At 39.8% G+C, this 13,244-nt stretch overlaps 1 protein-coding gene across 1 annotated transcript; it reads right to left on the bottom strand.

Annotated features, from left to right (window-relative positions):
• Positions 1–654: 654 nt before the first annotated feature.
• Positions 655–11,934, bottom strand: LOC137168612 (myosin heavy chain, fast skeletal muscle-like). Its single transcript, XM_067571307.1, has 40 exons — positions 11,846–11,934; positions 11,540–11,762; positions 11,159–11,302; positions 10,912–11,068; positions 10,774–10,801; positions 10,582–10,693; positions 10,402–10,494; positions 10,258–10,321; positions 10,036–10,134; positions 9,842–9,945; positions 9,602–9,740; positions 9,377–9,495; positions 9,115–9,264; positions 8,863–9,033; positions 8,471–8,777; positions 8,106–8,176; positions 7,930–8,017; positions 7,723–7,840; positions 7,493–7,616; positions 7,258–7,394; positions 6,890–7,145; positions 6,393–6,635; positions 6,109–6,285; positions 5,838–5,987; positions 5,636–5,722; positions 5,139–5,528; positions 4,869–4,995; positions 4,665–4,783; positions 3,693–3,889; positions 3,382–3,565; positions 3,127–3,292; positions 2,824–2,948; positions 2,369–2,677; positions 2,084–2,287; positions 1,846–1,971; positions 1,588–1,758; positions 1,357–1,461; positions 1,169–1,264; positions 935–1,066; positions 655–784 (listed from the first exon to the last, which is right to left on the bottom strand). Exons 2-40 carry the CDS (start codon positions 11,741–11,743, stop codon positions 767–769), a joined length of 5,811 nt encoding a protein of 1,936 aa, XP_067427408.1. The 5' UTR covers positions 11,744–11,762; positions 11,846–11,934; the 3' UTR covers positions 655–766.
• Between the last annotated feature and the right edge of the window lie 1,310 nt (positions 11,935–13,244).

Here is a 13,244-nt window from a genome sequence, read left to right as displayed (position 1 = left end):
CAGAGGGCTGGGGATGAGAGAGTGTGGCTGAGAGAGGGACTGATGTTCAGATTGTAACAGATTAAAATAAATAAATAAATTTCCCCCAAAAAACATGATTCATATAGTTGAGGGTAAGACAAATGGGTGGGGGTGCATGAAAGGGCTCCGTTCTACATAATGACCAGGTAAGAGACACAGTAAACACAATCTGTATCCTTAAATAAAATCTTTAACTCTATGTTATATAGAATACTGAACATGTTTTTGTTAATGGTATTGTGAAAAGTGTAACAAAGCTCATTATCCATCACTGGATAATTGACATAATAATGGGAATTAATTGTGGCTCTGAAGGTTATATTTTTTGCCTGTGATGCTGTATTTATGTAGAAGTTATGCCTCCTGAATTCTGACTTTGTAAAATGTGAAAGTATCTTTAAATCTTGAACCTGACACTGCTATCGTTCAGGTGATGCTAAGCAGAAGACAGTGTAATTTTACCGGACATTAACATTTGGGTATAAATCATGTTAATGTTGAGCTGAAAGACCTCCCCATCCAGCCACCTAAATAAGTGGTGTACTGCCACAACTTAAACTGATGCAGCTACTGTGTTGAACACTGTGTGCTCACTTAAAAAGAAACCAGAGAGTAAATAATACGGAGTTAATATTTTTAAATTATGAGGAAAAAAAGTTTATTGAATGAATACATTGTAAGAAGACAATTCAACAGCTAGTTCATATTTTATGAACTCTGTTGAAAGGCGCCAAAAGGATGTCTCTTATTCAGCAGCATCATGCTAGAAAGAAAACAGGAAAAAAAAGATTCAGCATGTATTCTTATGATAAAAAATTTTATAAAAATATTTAGCTTATAGATAAACTTAAATAACTCCATTAAATTAAGGTGCCCACGTAATAATTTTTGTAAAATATTATCATTTGGTTACCTTTCCATGATCACGGCTCTTGACTCTCAGCTTGTTGACCTGGGACTCAGCGATGTCAGCGCGCTCCTGAGCTTCCTCCAGCTCATGCTGGACCTTCCTGAACCTAGACAAGTGAGTGTTGGCCTGCTCCTCCTGTTAAGGGTAAAGGGAGTGATATTCATATAGTTACAAGACAAATTATATCATTATTGATTAAACTGTAGATGATTGATCACATCAATGTATTTGACTCACAGCCTCCTCAGCCTGTCTCTTGTAAGCCTTCACTTTGAGCTGCAGCTTATCCACCAGATCCTGAAGTCTATGCACATTCTTCTTGTCCTCCTCAGTCTATACAAAAAAAGGAGTGTTATGGATGGAGTACAGAAAGAAAATTATGAAATTAAGAAATCAGGATAGTTTTTAGTTAAATCAGATATTACCTGGTAAGTCAACTCCTTCACTCTCCTCTCATATTTGCGGACTCCCTTAACAGCATCAGCTCCACGTTTCTGCTCGGCTTCAACTTCAGATTCCAGTTCACGGACCTGTGATGTGATGTTGCACAGTTTATCAAAACCTTGTAGAGGAATTTTAGTAGTGAAGAAGTTTTAATTTATTCCACATATTGAAAGTGTGATTAACATCCTGAAGCGAATTTATTATGAGCATACCCTTGACTCCAGTTTCTGGAGCTGCTTCTTGCCACCCTTCATGGCAAGGTTCTCAGCCTCATCCAGACGGTGCTGCAGGTCCTTGACTGTGACCTCCAGGTTCTTCTTCATCCTCTCCAGGTGAGCACTGGTGTCCTGCTCCTTCTTCAGCTCCTCAGCCATCATGGCAGCCTGAAATGATGGGCATCAAGCATGAACAAGTATTTGGGGAGGTGAAGTTGAATTTTATAAAAATAAGACTCATAAACATGAACTCACATCAGTGATAGCCTTTTTAGCTTTCTCCTCAGCATTTCTTGATTCCTGAATAGTGTCATCCACTTCACCCTGAACCTGCACAAGGTCAGACTCCAGCTTCTTCTTGGTGTTCAGAAGACTGGTGTTCTGAATATTAAAAAGAAGACACAGTTAATTTAATATTTGTTATGTATGACAAAGTTTGTATGTATATTCTATTCATTCTGTAGAAAGACATTTTGAACTATTGAATGTAAACCTGAGAGTGAAGCAGTCCAACACGCTCACTAGCATCAACCAACTCCTGCTCAGCCACTTTGCGTCCTCTCTCTGTCTGCTCCAGAGCAGCTCTCAGCTCCTCGATCTCAGCCAGCATCAAGCCATTTCTGCGCTCCACCATGGCAGCCTGCTCCTTCATGTCCTCATGTCCTCTGACAGCATCATCAAGGTGCAGTTGGGCATCCTGACAACACATGGAGGAAAAAAAGAGTTAACTTCCTTTGTTCTTCAACATTTGTTTATTCATTGATTAGACAAAGCTCACCTTGAGCTGTCCCTGGACATTCCTCAGTTGTTTCTGGGACTCAGCAGCCTGCCTGTTGGCATGGCTCAGCTGAATCTCCATCTCATTCAGGTCTCCTTCCATCTTCTTCTTGACTCTCAGGGCATCATTCCTGCTCCTGACCTCAGAATCGAGAGTGCTCTGCATGGAGTCAATCACCCTCTGGCTGTTCCTCTTGATCTGCTCCATCTCCTCGTCCTTTTCTGCAAGCTTCCTGTCAACCTCACCTTTGATCTGGTTAAGCTCAAGCTGAACACGGAGAATCTTGGCTTCTTCATGCTCCAGTGTGCCCTGAAGGAAAAAGTTTAACATGTACCTAAAGGTTACCAGTCTTTCTCAGAAAAATTAAAGAAAAAATCAAATGAATACTTGCCATTACATAAATTCTTTTGTATTTTATCACATAAGTTGTCTAATATTGTAATCTAGTGTTTTACCTCTGCTTCCTCCAGTGCTGACTGAATTTCAGTCTTCTCAGTCTCCACAGTCTTCTTGGCTTTCTCCAGCTCATGGATGCTCTTTCCGGTTTCACCAATCTGTTCAGTCAGGTCTGAGATCTCCTCTGTAAAACACCAAAAGGCAAAATCCAGTTTAGAGAAACATAGACTATGCTGTATACATTATATCTAGAAAATTAGGTTCTAACACCACAAAACCTCATGGCCCACACCTAAAGAAGTCAAGGAAGAACGCTTACAATCAATATAATAGTTATATGAAATATCATGGGATTGACATACGCTGCAGGTTCTTGTTCTCTCTCTTCATGGTCTCCAGCTGATCCAGAGCCTCCTCGTAAGAGTTCTTCATTTTGAACAGTTCAGTGCTGAGAGAGCGAGCCTCCTTCTGGGCTCCTTCCAGCTCTGCCTGGCCCTCCTCATATTTCTGTTTCCATTCTGCAAGGACCTAGAATGATATAGATGAATAACAATGATTAATTTAGTAAGAGGGATTTGTGTTTCACTTGAATCAGTGTGGTTTTGATTTCCTCTTACCTTATCAAAGTTCCTCTGCTTTTTGTCAAGGTTGGCAGCCAGACCATTAGCTCTCTCTACATCAATCATGAGGTCCTCCACCTCACCTTGTAGCCTCTGCTTGGTCTTCTCCAAAGAGGCACACTTTGAGTTCACAGCCTCAATGGACTCCTCAGCATCCTGCAGACGCTGGGCAAGCTTTTTCCTGTAGTGAAGAAGTTTTTTTTTTTCTTTTACATTAACTTGCATATTGATAGCAAAATATGTGGGATGGTACCTGGAAAAGCAAGCAATTGAAAACTAATTTAAATTGTAAAAAGGTAGTGACTTACTTGGCCTCCTCCAGCTCCTCAGTGCGCTGGATAGCATCAGTCTCATATTTGGTTCTCCACTGAGCCACTTCGCTGTTAGCCTTGGACATTCCACGCTGCAGCTCAGCTTTAGCCTCTTGCTCCTCCTCAAACTGCTCTCTGAGCAGGTCACAGTCATGGCGGGCTGACTGAACACCATGGGCCAGGGCATTCTTTGCCTGATGAACATGGCAAGAGGTATTTTAATTGATCTATTAAATATAGAAATATCATCTATTTCTATCAATCTTGTTTAAATACGATTTGTCATGGTGGCACATGTTGATTGAGTCATTTAGTTTTGGATAATTTACTTTTACATCAGATTTGCTATTTCGTGTAGTGTGTGGGACTTTGTGGGATGTTAGGAACTCAGGTGGAAGGTGCTTGGTGAGGAAGGAGAAGCTGGTGTGTTAGTGGGATGTGCTTAAGTCATAAAAGACAAGGCTGAGGAGTAGCAGCAACACCCCATGAAGAGGATTAGATCCAATTCCCACAAATCTCCTGGTCAGTTAAATGGTAATATGGTGATAACATTCCTAAACAGGCAACCCAACATTCACAGCCACTAAGCCACTAAGGTGTAACACTGCATTAAGAGAAATATGTCCTATTCCCACAAATCCCCTGGTCAGTTAAATGGTAATACGGTAATAACACAACCCAACATTCACAGCCGCTTCAGACAGTGACTGGCCAGATATGATGGTAGGAAATGAAGCATAAGTTTGAATTTCTCTCTCAAGCTCTTTTTTCTGTTTTCTAACATGATCGGATGACATGTTGCAAGACCTTTTTTTCTTTTTTTTATGCTTAACAGCTAGGAGATCTGGTGGGTTAGTAGTAGGTGAAGAGTAACAGGTGATTGACTACATTTGAAAAGGAGGACTCATTTCATCCCTTGTTTAAAGCTAATAATAGCACATAGTATAGTAACATGTAAACTTGTTATACCTTCACTTCTTCCTCAATGTGTCTCTTCAACTCCTCAATTTGCTGAGTGTAAGCCTGTTTGCCCCTGGTCAGCTGGGAAACAAGAGCGTCTTTCTCCTCAATCTGGCGGGAATACTCACCTGAATGATAAATTGTAAATGTGTTATTTATCAAAATGATCATTACCTTTATTTTTTTTACTATTTTTTATCACAAGTGACTCACCATTCTCTGTCTGCAGTCTTGCCCTCTGTGCACTTATGTCATTCAGCTGGCGCACATTCTCATCGTTTTTGGCCTTCAGCTCACTCAGATGGTCCTCAAGAGTTCTGCACATTTTTTCCAAGTTGCCCTATCAAGAACACAACATTATGTATTTAAACATATTTACATGAACAAAGAAAATGCTGAGCATTTATCTAAGTTGAAAGTTACTGCCATACTATCCATTATAGTTCATATTTATAAGCATAATGAAAGACACAAAACACTCACTTTGGATTTAGCTATAGCCTCCATGTTACTGGAGAGGTCATCAATCTCCATCTTGTACTCGCTCTTCTCCTTCTCAAGCTTCTGTTTGACACGCTGGAGGTTGTCAATCTGCTCTCCCAGCTCTGCAACACTGTCGGCTTGCTTCTTGCGGAGAGCTGATGCGGTAGCTTCATGCTGCAGGGTTGACTCTTCAAGGTCACGGCGCAGCTTCTGGAACTCAGCCTCACGCTTCTTGTTCATCTCAATCTGAGCGGCTGTTGCTCCCCCAGCTTCCTCAAGCCTCTCACTGATCTCCTCAAGTTCCCTGGAGAGGTCAGCCCTCTGCTTCTCCACCTTAGCCCGAGCAGCCCGCTCAGCCTCAATTTCTTCTTCCAGCTCCTCAATACGAGCCTAAGTTTGATGATAGTAATATCAAGAAGGCTTATTAAGTGGAACATACTGTAACAAGTGGTTTTTCAGTACAACATCAGAGTATAACATTCATGTCAAATACTAACCTGGAGTTCCTTGATCTTCTTCTGAAGTTGAGCACCAAGAGACTGTTCATCCTCAATCTTGCTGAGCAGCTGGCTGGTCTCAAACTCCTTCCTAGAAGAGGAAAAAACAGTTATTGCTGTTATAGTTTTAGTTTTGACTCAGGATCATTGTGTTGCATTATGGCAGTAGTTCAATGTAAGGGTTAAAGATGAAAAAAAAAACTTGCTTCTTGATTTTCTCCTCAGATTGCTGCTTGTCATTCTCCAGATCCATTATGGATTCCTGGGCCAGTTTCAGATCTCCCTCAAGCTTCCTCTTGGCTCTCTCAAGGTCCATACGGAGCTTCTTCTCTTGCTCCAGTGATCCCTCAAGCTTTTGAGATAATATTATAATGTTGACATAAAATAATATTTTGTATTTTTTATCATGGAATGTCAATTCTAACACACAAGCTAACAATACAAACATGTTATCAAAAGAAATGTTTTCTCACATCATCCACTTGCTGTTCCAGCTTTGTCTTGGCCTTGGTCAGAGTGTTGACTTTGTCCTCCTCTGCCTGGAGATCATCCAGCGTTTGTTGGTGAGCCTCTTGGAGGGCTTTCTTCTCCTTGGTTAACTTGGCAATAGACTCATCTTGAGATGCCATCTCCTCTGTCAGGTTTTTCACCTGGAAGTGTCAGGCAAGGTGCATTATTTCCATCACTTTATATGTTTGAAAGGTAATTTCATATACTTTGTCATTTTTTATAAATGTAGGTTTAAATTTATTCCAACCTTGTTTTCAGTTGCATGTTTCTCCTTCTCCACTTTAGCCAAGGTGAGCTCCAAGTCATCAATATCTTTCTTCAGCTCAGAGCATTCATCCTCCAGCTTCCTCTTCTTGCCAGTCAGCTCAGCATTGATTTCCTCTTCATCTTCCAGTCTCTCAGTTGTCTCTTTGAGTTTGGCCTCGAGTTGGATCTTGCTCTTAATCAGACCTTCACACCTTTCCTCTGCATCTGAGAGGTTCTCAACTTCCTACAGTACATTTTGAATAAAGTGTAAATCAATAAGTCAGTTATTCTCTGAATATATATATTTTCAGGATTAATACAAAAAAATAAATATACATTTTTAATATATTCATTAACATTTGTCAATCTTCATGTTTGGTAAGGCACATAGAAGATGAGATGACCAGAGGAGTATGTGCCGTCTTTAAATTTCACCTAGATATTTGAAAATGTTAGTGACAATGTTCAATTAGTATAGTGTGGATGTATCCTACTTACAGAAGCCACTTGCAGTTGCAGGTCATTCTTTTCCTGCACCAGGGAAACCATCTTCTCCTCCAGCTCCTTCTTCTTGGCCAGGGCAGTAGCCAGGTCTGTTGTCATCTTCTCATAGTTCTCCTTCATGTTCATCAGCTCCTTCTCAGTCTCAGCGCTCTTTAGAAGAGGCTTGATCTTGAAGTACAGATTCATCCATGGCCAGTTTTTCACATTCATGAATGAACGAATATTGTACTGAATACCGAAGACAGCCTCTCTGGAAAATTCATATATATAAAGTGTCATTTTTACTGCAACGTGACTTAACAAAAACAGCTGTATCTATTTCATTGGACAGAACAGTTCAGTGTACTGTATGACAATCATACCTCCTCTCCATCATCTTAACAAACTCCGTCCTCATGAGGAATCCTCTGCAGAGAGCTTGAGTCATGGTCACCAGATTAGCCAGTTTCTCATCTCTCATCTCCTCCAGTGTACCCAGCAGACCAGCTTTGAAGAACACCTGTGTGGTTGTTTGAAGGAACTCAGTCATCAGCACAAATTGATGCAAAAGGACATATGTACATGGCATATCTATTGAAATTGTTGATAGAAATTAACCTTAGTGTGCCCAAACTTGTACTGAGTGTGATCCACATCAATGGAGCCTAGCAGCTTCTCTGCAGCTTTCTTGTTGTCAATGAACTGTCCCTCAGGGATGACGCTGGCATTTAATACTTTGTATCTACAAGACAACATTATGTTGTTACTTACAATGACTCCACATCTTGGCCGACTGTTTTAACTCAGCTGAAATCAACTTGACTTGCTTATATTAAAAATTGCATCACCTCTGCTTGAAGTCACCATAGAGGATTCTGCTGGGGAAGCCCTTTCTGCAGATTCTGATGCCTTCCAGCACACCATTACACCTCAGTTGATGGATGACCAAGAAGTTCTCCATAAGACCTGAAAGTTGCAAACTCATACTGTTTCAAATATTTCTTTTAATCACTATGTCACATTTAGTTTGCAAAGCTGGGCTATGTGCTTCTAACCTGGGGTCTTTGATTCATTAGGAATCAGGCAACGGACAAAATGAGGGTGAGTGCTCCTCAAGTTGGTCATCAGCTTGCCCAAGTTCTCCTGTGGATCAACAACACAAGATAAGCGGTCAACAATATTTCAAGATGAGGTTTTTAATTAGCATCAAAAAATATGAAACAATTCATACCCTGAAAAGAGCAGACACAGTCTGGAAGGAACCACCTTTCTTCTTTCCCTTTTTGCCGCCGCCACCAGCCTCTGTTTTCACAAACATTAAATTTAATTAATGGCACTAAATAAATAACTTCGTAGAATTTCTCCTAAGTTTTCTTCTCTGTGGAAATGGTATTTTTTAATTAAGTCAAATGCGTGAATATATTACCACAGAGTACACATCAGCTTTATACTATGCCTGAACCAAGTGTAACAGACACACAGTTTCTAATTTCTTACCATCAGCTCCACCGTGTTTTGCATACATTTTGCAACATAAACCATCATCTGTACTGATACTCAGAGTTTCTCATCACTCTGCTCAATCTAATTTCTCACCATCAGCTGCACCATGTTTTGCATACAGGAAGGCCAGAAGTTTGTTTGACGCCTTCTGATAGAGCTGGACAACTGAGTCATTCAGGGGGTCTTTGTTCTTGTCCAACCAGCCACTGACATTGTAGTCCACTGTACCAGCGTAGTGAACCAGGGAGAAGTGAGCCTCAGGCTTGCCCTTTACAGGTTTTGGCTTCTCAAAGGCCTTGGTCTTGCCGAGATGCTGATCATGCAGCTTGTTCTTGAAAGTTGTGTCAGAGGCCTTGGGGAACATGCACTCCTCTTCAAGGATGGAGAAGATGCCCATTGGCTGAGGAAAAAAAAAAAATTCACACAATGGAAGCAAACATTTGCACATGAATCAAGAAGCCACTTCGACCTTATTGACTACTTACCTTCTCAATAAGCTCAATGCAGGCAGCCAAGTCCATACCGAAGTCAATGAACTCCCAGACAATGCCCTCTTTCTTGTACTCCTCTTGCTCCAGGACAAACATGTGGTGGTTGAAGAACTGTTGCAGTTTCTCATTGGTGAAGTTGATGCAGAGTTGCTCCAAGCTGTTGAACTGCAATTACATGAATGTATTAAATTGCATGTCAAAAAATTGTTGATCTTTGAATTGCTCAGACACTTTTCAGCCACTCACATCAAAGATCTCAAATCCAGCGATATCCAACACTCCAATGAAGTATTGTCTTGGCTGCTTTGTGTCCAGCATCTCATTGATACGGACGACCATCCACAAGAACATTTTCTCATAGATAGACTTGCACAGAGCCATGACAGAATTGTGGACCTAGAAATAAACATTTTAGAGTGAGATTTTGTCAGAATCATATTTTCATGTCAAAATGCAAATATTGCCCTTTTATATATTATTTTCAAACAATACATTTTCTTTATCTTACCTGTGGGACAGTCTGACCTTTGGTCACCATCTCATTTCCGACCTTGACTCTAGGGTAACACAGAGCTTTCAGCATATCAGCTGAGTTCAGGCCCAGGAGGTAAGCGATTTTATCAGCCACTGATGGAAAAACAAACCTTTAGCTATCTGTGAACTGGGACATGTTTACAAATATGTTACATACTAACCCTTGGTAGATTTCCTAAAAGACATCTATCAGAATTACCCTCAGTGCCATCAGGTTCAGCCTGCTCCTCACGCTGCTTTTGCTTGAATTGCATGTTGCCATGGTGCATCACAGCACCAGTCAGCTTGTAGATGCCCATCTTCTCCTCAGCAGTGAAGCCCAAGATGTCAATAGCAGTCTACATTGTACATGAAGCAAAGTTTGAAACATTTTCCACAGTTGTCTTAAGCATGCAAGATCTATTTAACTAAAATGTTGTTTTTTTGTTTGTTTTCTTACATCTGTTGCAATGAACTCCTCCACATCATCGATGCTTTTGACAGCGATTTCACCCTGACTGACCATTGGGTAGTCATAGGGGTTGGTGGTGATCAGAAGACCCTCTAGAGGAGCACAGTAACGATACCTATTATTGTTTAGTGTTGTCTTTGGTATTATTTCAATGTCATTTTCAAATTTGCATAGTAACATACCCAGGAGCTCAGGCTGGTGGCCAGTCATCAGCTGATAGAAGATGTGGTAGCTCCTCTCAGCAGACAACTGGAAGGTTACACGAGACTTCTCCAGCAGATCTAAGAAAAACGAATTTAAGGAGAGACTGTGAGATTACTCTATTAAATTGTAATACTATTACTTTATCAAAGACCAGATTATAGCCCAGATGAGGCTTGAGTCATACCATGGTTGAAACTTACATGTTTCAATATCAGCTGAAGCCAGCTTTCCAGTAGAGCCAAAATGGATTCTGATGAATTTACCCTAGAGAGCCAGATCATTGATAACATCAGTTTTTGCAATTTAGTAAGAAAATACCTTGACATGTTTCCTGGATTACTTACAAAACGAGAGGAGTTGTCATTCCTCACAGTCTTGGCATTACCATAGGACTCCAGCAGAGGGTTGGCTGCAACAATTTGGTCCTCAAGGGAGCCCTGCAAGAGAGGATTTGAGTTACACAAGCTAAACATTCAAATTAACTATCCTCTGACGAACAGTTTTACCTTAAACAACCAATTTACCTGCATCTTGCCAGGTGTTGGCTCAGCCTTCTTGGCTCCAATAGCTGCAATTGTTGCAAAGTATTGGATGACACGCTTGGTGTTGACAGTCTTTCCTGCACCGGATTCTCCACTGGGGTATAAGAGACACATGTCAAGAATCTGCTTTATCGTCATTATATGATTTAGCATTACAGTTTCTGTTATACTTACGTAATCAGGATAGACTGGTTCTCACGATCTGAAATGCAAACAAACATTTCACATGAATTCCAGTTTTGTAATTCCTTCAATACACTCATGTTCAAGTTTAATTCCTACACAATTTAACACTGCTAACTTTGACCTTACCTGTGTGCATGAACTGATAGGCATTATCAGAGATGGAGAAGATGTGAGGTGGTGCCTCAATCCTCTTCTTGCCTCTGTATCCTCCCACAACTACAGCATCATACACTGGAAGCCACTTGTAGGGATTCACAACAACGCAAAACAGCCCAGAGTAGGTCTGTAATAGCACAAATAGAAAATAAACATAGTGTTAACATTTAGATATGCAGATATAAATGCACATCACATTAGTAAAGTGGAAACTCACGTAGATCATCCAGGATGCAAAACGCTCTTTGAGGTTATACAACACAGCAGGCTCATTGAGGTGGGTCATCATGGCCATGTCCTCAATTTTATCAAACTTTGGAGGGTTCCTGGGAAAGATTTCATCTTCTTTCACAGTGAGTGTCTGAAGAGATATAGTAAAAATACATTAAAAATGTTTTTACTAAGATTTTTTTTCTTCAAATTTAGAATTAATCAGATGGATGTCCTTGTTAACCACTGTGTCAGTGTGAATTTAAAAGCACTAAATGTTTTACTAAGATATAGTTTTAAATAAATGTTAATGGAAAGAATGGCATCCTCCTTCAATGGAAATAGATGGGAAAATGTTGTTAAAAAAGTAAAATAATGAATTGCCTACCTTACCACAGTCTGTTTCAACTGTGGCTTTGCCACCCTCTCTATTCACAAGTTTACCCTTGAGATACATCTCCTCCTTTTCAGTCACAAAGAAGGCAGTTTTGGCATCAAAAGGAGCGGCTTGTGCTTCAATCCTCTCCCTCTCTGTTTTCCGGAGGTAGATGGCCGCCGGGCCATAGCACTCCATCTCCGCATCTGTGCTCATGGTGGCACTTTAGTGGAGACTGAAAAAATAGAGTTAAAATATCAGCATGATGTCGTAATGGTGTTGTATCCATCTGATGTTGGAGATTTTGACATCTTTTACCTCAGCTGGTTCCAAAAAATGATGAGTGGTAGAGTATCTGGTGGAGTCAAGATGCTATAAATAAGATGATTAAATGTGAGTACAATAATTTTTTTCAGTTTGGTTTTCTCACTTTAAATCTTCCTGGCAATCTTCATGTCAGTTTGAGAGCAGTCGAGCATAAAGGTGGTAAAACTTATTCAGATTTAACGAATAAGTGCTAGCTGAATTCAGTTGAATCATTAAAGTTCAATTCTCTCCCATCCCCTCAACTGCCCCCCACACCCAGAGAAATAGTACTGCTCTTAATGATCACTTAGTATAGAGTATGTGTTGAGACAGGATGTGTACTGCACATCAACACAAATGAATTAATTGTGCGATTTCTGGAAAAAAAAAGAAAGAAACTACTTAAATGTTTTAAGAGTATTTCAAGTAAATGGTTTTGGAAAACAGTTGCCAACTCATTTCAGGTATTGCTCAAAATAAGTTTCACATGCCAAATGAACATCAGCCAGTTGCTACATTTGATACTAAAGAAGTTATTAAAGAAGCATGATACAAGTGTCCTGGCAGATCTTGAAGGCTTACGCCCATTATGGCATGTTTGATTTGAATTTGGCTCACCAAAGAAAATATAATATATAATATATAAAAATATAGCAACATTTAACCCATATCATGAGGAGAAATAGTACTGCTCTTAATGATCACTTAGTATAGAGTATGTGTTGAGACAGGATGTGTACTGCACATCAACACAAATGAATTAATTGTGCGATTTTTGGAAAGAAAAAAAAAGAAAGAAACTACTTAAATGTTTTAAGAGTATTTCAAGTAAATTGTTTTGGAATAATATCTGCTCAAGAATACTTAAATATGACATGAAATTTCACCTGAATATCACTTAAAACAAAGATACCTCTGACAAAGAATCATTGACAATATGCATTAGTAATTAGCAACACATAAACTTTACCCACTGATCAATAGGAATTCAAACTAAGATCACAGTCGATACACTCACCTGTGTTGGGTGCCTACCAGTTCATGCAGAAGTCCAGGGCTGCCTCTTTTATAGAGGGTGGGAGTGCTTGGTCAGCTGTAGTCTCTCACTCAGTTTGGTCATGGCCTCATCCTGTTGCTTATTTTGTGGCAGTGATGTTTACACAGCTTGTAAGCATTTTAATTTGTAACTAGAAAAATACATAATGCAGTATGATGTTGAACAAATTGATTTGATTTTATCGCAAACGTGAATGTTATGTACACAATATGGGTGTTAAAATATTGAATATAATGTTATAAAAGGCAAATACCTTCCTCACTGCTAAACTAATTTTAATGTACTTTCAATATGCTTTCTTTCATCAGAAATGTTCACTATGAACACATTCTCTTAATAGAAACAAGAGAAATT

Source organism: Thunnus thynnus, chromosome 17 (genome assembly GCF_963924715.1).
Source record: "Thunnus thynnus chromosome 17, fThuThy2.1, whole genome shotgun sequence".
NCBI lineage: Eukaryota > Metazoa > Chordata > Actinopteri > Scombriformes > Scombridae > Thunnus > Thunnus thynnus.
This window is presented reverse-complemented; position numbering and strand designations above follow the sequence as displayed.

Coding starts and splice junctions, on each gene's coding strand:
- LOC137168612 (XM_067571307.1), bottom strand. CDS start 11,743: ATGAGCACAGATGCGGAGATGGAGTGCTATGGCCCGGCGGCCATCTAC. Junction 7,146..7,257: donor GTTAAGATGATGGAGAGGAG/GTATGATTGTCA, acceptor TGAATTTTCCAG/AGAGGCTGTCTTCGGTATTC. Junction 2,678..2,823: donor CAGCACTGGAGGAAGCAGAG/GTAAAACACTAG, acceptor TTTTTCCTTCAG/GGCACACTGGAGCATGAAGA.